The 7923-nt window shown below is 30.6% G+C and overlaps 1 protein-coding gene across 3 annotated transcripts; it reads right to left on the bottom strand.

The window, feature by feature from the left end:
- Positions 1–681: 681 nt before the first annotated feature.
- LOC107458751 (lipase) lies at positions 682–6101 on the bottom strand. Of its 3 annotated transcripts, none has more exons than XM_016076955.3 (11): positions 5802–6101; positions 5083–5165; positions 4213–4292; positions 3906–3971; positions 3735–3782; positions 3545–3612; positions 3264–3336; positions 3019–3180; positions 2359–2553; positions 1480–1568; positions 682–1212 (listed from the first exon to the last, which is right to left on the bottom strand). In XM_016076955.3, exons 2-11 carry the CDS (start codon positions 5147–5149, stop codon positions 990–992), a joined length of 1071 nt encoding a protein of 356 aa, XP_015932441.1. In that variant the 5' UTR covers positions 5150–5165; positions 5802–6101; the 3' UTR covers positions 682–989. The 3 variants fall into 3 exon arrangements, with proteins under 3 accessions (XP_015932441.1, XP_015932438.1, XP_015932440.1); XM_016076952.3 differs by having other exon boundaries at positions 5083–5180; positions 5802–6100; XM_016076954.3 differs by having other exon boundaries at positions 5083–5154; positions 5802–6100.
- Positions 6102–7923: the final 1822 nt, after the last annotated feature.

The raw sequence follows: 7923 nt of genomic DNA, 5'->3' as shown, positions 1-7923 counted from the left end.
TTTCACATCATTAATTATTGACGAAAATTATGAGTGGAGTAACTGAAGAACAGATATGAGTAATTCGTAATCTTTGAAGGACCAATTTAATTGAAAAAATCTTTCTGGCACAAATTTGAAAAATACCTTATCTTTTAGGAACTAATTTGACTATTAACCGTTGAACAAAATAAAGCCTTGATTAGGAAAAGAAGCATCACAAAGAATTAGAGTGATTGTATTGGAGAAAACATCGAGTCTTCTAAAAAAAATCATTCTCTAAAGCTTTTATATTAATCACATTTTTCTAGTTTTTAAAGATTCAAGGTAAAATTCACTGTCAACGATTGAAGTCAAGAATATATCTTATAATGCCAAATTCTGACCTCTTTAGATAAATTGAATAATAACTTCAGATATAAAGGTTCAAATTAAGCAATTTCAATATCATTGGAAAACTAAGACACATAATTCAAAACGATATGCAAATGTCGCATAAAACAGTGAGGATAACACCGCATATGCAAGAGAATTCTAGCTACACGAGGCTTCGCATATGCGAGTGATTTCTAGGTACTCGGACCAAGTTTCTTCGATCTCCATTAACTTGGAGCGTGAATTAGAATTTTTGGGCTCTATGGCTCACCCAGAGGTTGTAGTTGAAGGGAAAAAAGGCTAACAGGAAAAGGGAATTCAAACAAATATCACCCAAATCACATAAGAAATTACGGACCAAGGAATTTAATTTACAATTATTGTACAATTAACAATATTAAGTATGAAAACAAAAAAAAAAAAAAAAAAAAAAAAAAAAAAAAAAACCAATATTAAGTATTAACAATCATATATACAGGGATGAGAATGTACAAGATCCCTACCTAATCTCACTGAAATAATTCCTCCTTACAGGCGACTCCTTTTAAGAAAGAAGAATTCGGAAGCATGTCGACCAACCCCCCAAACCTAACATTTAAAACCTATATATCTTACAAGAGACAATCCATGTAAACTCAACTAACACTAATGGCCTTTCCTTGATTGTCAAGCTCTCTACTCAGTTTCAGGACAAATTTTGCAGGGTCTCTGGTCAAGACGATGTTCCCTCTCGAATCTTGGACGCTAGGACTTGAATCATTAGAATCCATAACAATTCTGCATGAGTCTGGCGCGTCTGATCCCATTTCAACACCATAATATACCAAGTGGTCTGATATGCTATTCCCACTCACCGACCTGCATGGTAATACACTACCTCTTGACAATAGAGTTTGGATATACAACACTAGTCTATCATAAAATTAATGGATAATCTTTGGTAGTTGGATTCTTATTAATTTCCATAAATTTGTAAAATGGAAACAGTAAATATGAAAATAGGAAATTTAAACATAATGTAAACAACCCTCAATCTTCAATAGCGCTCGTGGAATTCACTGCAGCGGCAAAGTTTACTGTAGCCTATACTATTTAATGGGATTATGACCAAAAAGATTGACTTACCTACTGCAAGTTGGATCTTCACCAGATCCATCACAAACCTTCTCAACCCGATATACCAGACTTCCTAATCCAACGTTATAGAGCCACACCTGCAGTGCACAACAATATCTCAGATTCAAGAACTGGTAAACAAGTGAATCAGGTGCCACAGGTTTGCACAGATCACTAATGACAGCAGAATGGCCAACACAAGAAAGCCAGTATAGTTCAAGCAAAAAAAAAAACCTGATAGAAAGAGCATTAAAAAAAAAGAATAATGAGTTTGGAAATAGAAAGCTTTCTCTCATTGAGGGTATGAAAAGGTTTGATGTCCAAAAAAGGCAAAAAGAAACATGAGAAAAATCGTAGCAAACTGCAACCATCAGTGCATAATATGATTAATGATTAAAAATATAGAAGTAAACAAGTGAATTTTTATTGACCAATAACACGGGAATCGACACAACGAAGCCAGATAAAAATATAGACGTGCAGAACATATTTTTGATACACATAACGTGTAATCAGTATTCACCGCTGAAGGTGAAATAATAGATGACAATAACATTGCGTTTGGTCTCCTTGTATTCATAGAGGAATTTATATCCCACATTGAGAAATTGGAAGGCTTTGCTTCATTGATGGCGGTTCTCTTTGTACTTATATTTGTGAAAATGATCTCTTATCCTGATTCCTCCTATTTCATAATCCTCCATTCATCTTAATAAAATTCTTTTATCCCCAACCCCCAAAATAAATAAATAAATAAAAAGTAGATGAAATAGTCAATAAACATTTTACACAAACAAGAATGCAACCTATTAAACTTTTTAAAAAATTTAACAGGTCTGATACATATGATGCAAATTTTCATCACTTCATTAAGCCATAATGCCTAACCTCTCTTGGGAAATGGTGGTATGTCTTTGATGGTAAATAGTAATAATATGGTGGCAAATGGGGAACAATGTCGTGGTCATGTGTCACACGCAACGTATTTGGAACAAGTGTGCTATACAGGGATGCAAAAACAGCATTTCCGATTCGGGGTTGTCCAAATGTCATAACCTGAACATTCTTTTCACATCGATTCACCTGTAAAAAGGTCAAATCAAACAATAAACTACTACATATGTACAAAATAGGAAAAATCATAGAAGGGGAGCTTAAAAAATTGATCTAGACAAAATAGCAATTCAAAGACTTCTAATAGTTTGGGCATTGGACACTATTCCAATTAGATTTTTTAAGATTAATCAAGATAGGAAAAGAGGTCTTATGAATTTGGTATTAATCCATATTGTAAATATTAGGCAAAATTTTTTGCAATAGTGCTTATTACACAATACACCTGTCATTTACGCAGCCCAAGAACCTGAAATGCAAAATAAAACCGGATTTCCAAACACAATGGTTCCACTTCCTCAAGATATTATTTAAAAATTTTGCTTGATGAAAAATGCAGATATTAATCATGAAAAGTAGTCGAAGGAAACTTGAACCCACAAAGTGTGCATAATGTCCAGCTTTGCAAGATAAGTAAACTGTAATTATAATTACCGTTAAATCTAGACCACAAAATGCAGCCATTGCTCCTCCCATTGAATGTCCAAGCACAATAATTTGAATATTTCCATAAAATTTCTTTGCCCTATCGACAGCATCCAGAATTGCGGGACGTATTGTTGTGTTGTGGTATGCATTATAAAATCCACGGTGTACCTAGAGAAAATGGTAAGAATATATCAAACCCAACATTGATAGAACAGAGCACTAATAAGGCTTAACCTTTTAACAGCACACACCATTGCATCATCCATGCCCGGATAATTTATTTCATGCTGCTTCCAGTATAAATCTTCTATCCAGTTCTGTAAGCTGTATAAAAACAGTTACAAACTGATTATCCTCGAATAACTCAAACAACAAAACAACAACGACAACAACAACAACAACAACAACAAAGCCTTGAATGAGATGCATCTAACAGACTTGAAGTGTTTGACTTTTAGAAAAATATATGAACCTTTGGATTTCTAGACCCCAAATACTGAATGAAATAAATTTAAGCCAGTAAAACGTGAACCTGTGTTCATTAGTTCCTCTGAATGCAATGATAATGGCATGCGGATCATCAGCCACTCCAACAAATGCCTAGAATAAGCAGCGATTATAACATCAGAACAAAGGGTACACTAATAAAAATAAAATAACAAACGAGAATCTATTAATTCTATATAAAGGAATATTGTTTCTACAAAGACTTTTTCACCCACCTGCAAGCAGTGCTCAACATCAACCACCAACTCTATAATTTCAAATCCCTGTTTCCATTTTAAGATCTTTATTAAAGAGCCAAATTCATAAGATACCAAAACATAATAATTCAAAGCTCTAAGACTTAAAGTGAATATTCAATGTAAAAATAAGATTCACATTCTTAGCACCTCAGTCAAGCCATCACATCTAGAGCATGTCCAAGTAAAAAGTGCTGTTAAATCTGACAAGTATACCTGCAAGAACCAGTCCTATTTCAGTCCTTTTATGCAATATGTACAGATTTCCAACACTATTTTGCTTTCACAAATAGAAGCTTAACCAAAGCAAAGTTTGAAGTTGAAATTTTCATTATTAATCCTGAATTCTTTATCAAACTTTTAAGATATGATTAGGAAACAAATAATATTTATAATTTCAAAGAAGCTTTGCTATACAGCCTAGATGATGATAATATAAAATGCCCATAGAACTCACCGCAGATGCATATTGCACTAATATTGTAGCAAGTGTATGGTTGTACTTGGGAAGATTAACCTTGTCCATAGCCTTTAAGTCTGCAAAATTGAAAACAACACATAAGTACACAAACATGAAATGCTCACAAGACTCTGATTCACAGCACGGTTTCATCATATAAGATGAATTAACATTTGTTCGGGTATCATGTAGACATAATGACATATGTGCAGTGTAAATCATTCACTGAATCTTCAAAAAATGAGAGAAGAAAGATACTATTCATTGTGTCATGTAGCGTAAATCAGATAATCATTGTTGCAGTCATGAATGATATATCTTCAGTGCATTATCCAAATCAATACAAATAAAAGGACATGAAAATCTTCTGCAGAGTTTTAAAATGTCATTTGCCAACAATATGATCTATTTGAACTATTTTCAAGTTGGGTATATTGTTATTGAACAAAACTGGTACTGATTTTATGTCCCATAAAAAGAAAACCACACTCTGTAGGTTTAACCTACAACGACCAATATTCCTCCGACTAGATGGTATGGGTTAAATACATCAAACAACTCTAAACTGCCCCTTTCATAAACCATCTCTGAGACTCTGACTCTCTGTAAACAAACAATCAAAACCTAAATGTATTGTAATGGATTATCCTGTAACTTTTTTCTCTCCCTCACTAATATGATCACAAATGACACAACCAACAATCATCAAAAAGTAAACATGTACTAGGCTTTTGATTCTATCTCCTTTAAATAATAATAATAATAATAATAATAATAATAATAATGTTACAAGAGGGATTCCTCACCCTCTCTTCCATTTATCAACAAAAGTAGCAATAATATTGAATGCAAAATTTGGACTCTTACCTCTACCCATGGATGAGCTCAGCAAGCATAAAAACGTAACCAATATCAACCACCATGTTTTCTTCATCTTGTCTGTAATTGAACTACAAAACAATCAGCTGACAACCAAAAGAAACAGTAAGAAAAGGTAAAACACAACATAAAATCATATTTCAACAAGTAAACATCGATGATTTCAAAAACCGTGCCCTAACAGAGTTAGGGAAAAGACGGATTTGGCACTCGGTATTTTATACTAAAGGTACATATATACAAGAGATGGCTCATTCATCAAATTTCCCCCAGAGCAAAAATTGTTTCTAGTTTAAGTCTTAGGCCACTCAAAAGAACAATTGTACAAATTAAAATAGGGTTAAGCGCCGGTTGAGCGCTTCATTCATCACTGATTTAGCAAAATAAAGACAATAGATGTAATCACTCGAAGTACAAAATCAAATTAACAGAATTTAACACTGATTTGTTCATTTATCTCTGTTTATTGAGCATTTTCATGCGCCATCCCTGATTCATTCACTTCATTCATATTCATATAAACTTAAAAAATTCTCAGCATCTGTTCCAACCAGTCCAAATAAAAATTCTTAATCACAAGGTCATTTTTGAAACATGTTCTCCTCTAGAAATCTAGAACATTCTTTCCTCAACAATGAACAATTAACTACAAAATTTAACAATTAAATACAAATTTTAACACTAAATGAAGCAATTTATATACGTACAAACACGGGAGGAAGGACCAGCTGCGAGGGACACGAAACAGAACAGCAGGAGCAGAGATAACTAGATACCGGTGAGAGGGACAGGAAGGAGACAGAAGCAGCGAACGGCGGCGAACAGCAGAGACGGAGACAAGGGTTGGTGTGCCGCTTGACGGCGGCAGGCAGGGGCCGGCGGTGAGGATGAGAAGGAAAAAATCAAAGAAAGAGAGAGGGATGAGAGGAATTCTTCGAGTGAGAGAGGGACGGACGGAAGGGTTGGGGCTAGGGGCTTTTTTTTAATAAAAAAAATAAGAATTGGTGAAACCGTGAGGTTTTACAACTATTTGACAACTACGTTGGAAAAGATTTGCGTATCGGTAACACTTTCTCAAGTGGGGCTGATTTTAAATAATGAGGAGTGAACAAAATTTATTATTTGTTATTATTATTTTTAGTTATTAAATTTATTCTTTTTAGTTTAATAATCTAAGAATGTACTTTTACAATTNTTATTGAATAATATTAATATTAATTATTTAACATATATATATATTTGTTGTATAAATATTTTTAAATAATTATCAACATATATTATGTTATTTGTATGAATTATTTTAAAAATTATTTAAAAGATATAAGTTTATTTGTTTGTTTGGACATCATCAAATTGATAAAAAAAATTTAATAAAAATATCTTTTTTTAGTGTGTTTAGTAAATTTTTAATAATAACAGTAAAAATATTAAAAAAAATTTTAAAAAAATACTTTTTTAAGAAGCTACAATTTATATTTTTTTAAATTTTTTTCTTTAAAAAAGATATTTTCACGTAATAAATAAACAAAAAATTATTTTTATATAGTTATATCCAAATATAATAGATAAATAAAAAAAATCTTTGTATGATATATCTAAATATAAAATTACTTTTATTTTTTTATAAGTCTTTTGAAAAAATTAACTTCAAAAATATCTTTTTTTAAAAATTCACCCAAACAAATTCATATCAAAATTTTGTATATCATTAATAAAAATTACCACGTTACAATATAATAGCTTAGTTATAAATAAAATGACTAAAATAAAGGTATTATAAAATAAATAAGACAATATACATATATTATTCCCTTATTAAATTACATAATGAGAATACAATAACAGAACATGAATAAAAAATCAATATTAAAGGAGTCATGTTTATACTCTTTATCAATAAATATGTATGGTTATATTAATTTGAAAAATATAAAAAGAACCAAAACAGTATAATAAGATAACATAGTTCAAATATGTTTTTTTTTTCCAAAAAAGAAAAAAGAGAAAAAACAGAGCACTTGACTTATGTTATAATGTGAAACGATAAAATAATAATAGAATGAAAAGAATGAATTAACTTGTGCAAAAGAAAAATAAGTATAAAAAATAATTTTCAAAAATTAAAAACAAAATATAAGGTTAACTTTTTATATAAATAATTTAGGTGTACAAATATTTTTTTAATCAAGTCCAAAATAAAATTCAAAACCCAGCAAAAAAATGTGCATACATCATTATTCCTTTTTATCACATTTTTTACAGTATATAAATTTTTGTTGGAAAATACAAAAATTTATTAATATACTACATAAATTTTCAAAGCATAACACACAATTTTACATATAATACATACTTATCAATATAGCACATAAATTTTTACGCATAGTACACATATTTTTATACATATCACACAAATATTTGTACATAGTACAAATTTTTATTATTAGTTTGGTCAGTCAATATTCTGCATATGTAATCTTCCAAAATTTTTTATACAACACATCAAAAATTATATGCTATGCAATAAGATTTTTGTGTTGTACGCCAAAATTTATGTGTTGTGTGTATTTAATTGGTTGGGTGTTAATATTTTGGACATGTCATCCTTAAAAAAAATTTTGTGTTATATACTAAAATTTATGTGTTATGTATCAAAATTTATATATTTTAGTTTTCTGAAAATTTATAAGAGAAGAAGAAGATAAAGACAATGAGGACAATGATAATGATAATAAAAGAGGATGAGGAGGATTAAAAAAAGAAAAAAATTAAACAACAACATTAATATCAAGAGGAAGAAAAAAAAAAGAAGACAACGATAGTCACAGC

Source organism: Arachis duranensis, chromosome 7 (genome assembly GCF_000817695.3).
Source record: "Arachis duranensis cultivar V14167 chromosome 7, aradu.V14167.gnm2.J7QH, whole genome shotgun sequence".
Classification (NCBI taxonomy): Eukaryota; Viridiplantae; Streptophyta; class Magnoliopsida; order Fabales; family Fabaceae; genus Arachis; species Arachis duranensis.
This window is presented reverse-complemented; position numbering and strand designations above follow the sequence as displayed.

What these genes read in the sequence shown, in the direction of transcription:
- LOC107458751 (XM_016076955.3), bottom strand. Translation starts at nt 5,149, where the DNA reads ATGAAGAAAACATGGTGGTTGATATTGGTTACGTTTTTATGCTTGCTG. An exon ending in TAGTGCAATATGCATCTGCG is followed by an intron (nt 3,972 to 4,212) that starts GTGAGTTCTATG and finishes TGGTTCTTGCAG; the next exon opens with GTATACTTGTCAGATTTAAC. An exon ending in GATGTGATGGCTTGACTGAG is followed by an intron (nt 3,783 to 3,905) that starts GTGCTAAGAATG and finishes AAATGGAAACAG; the next exon opens with GGATTTGAAATTATAGAGTT.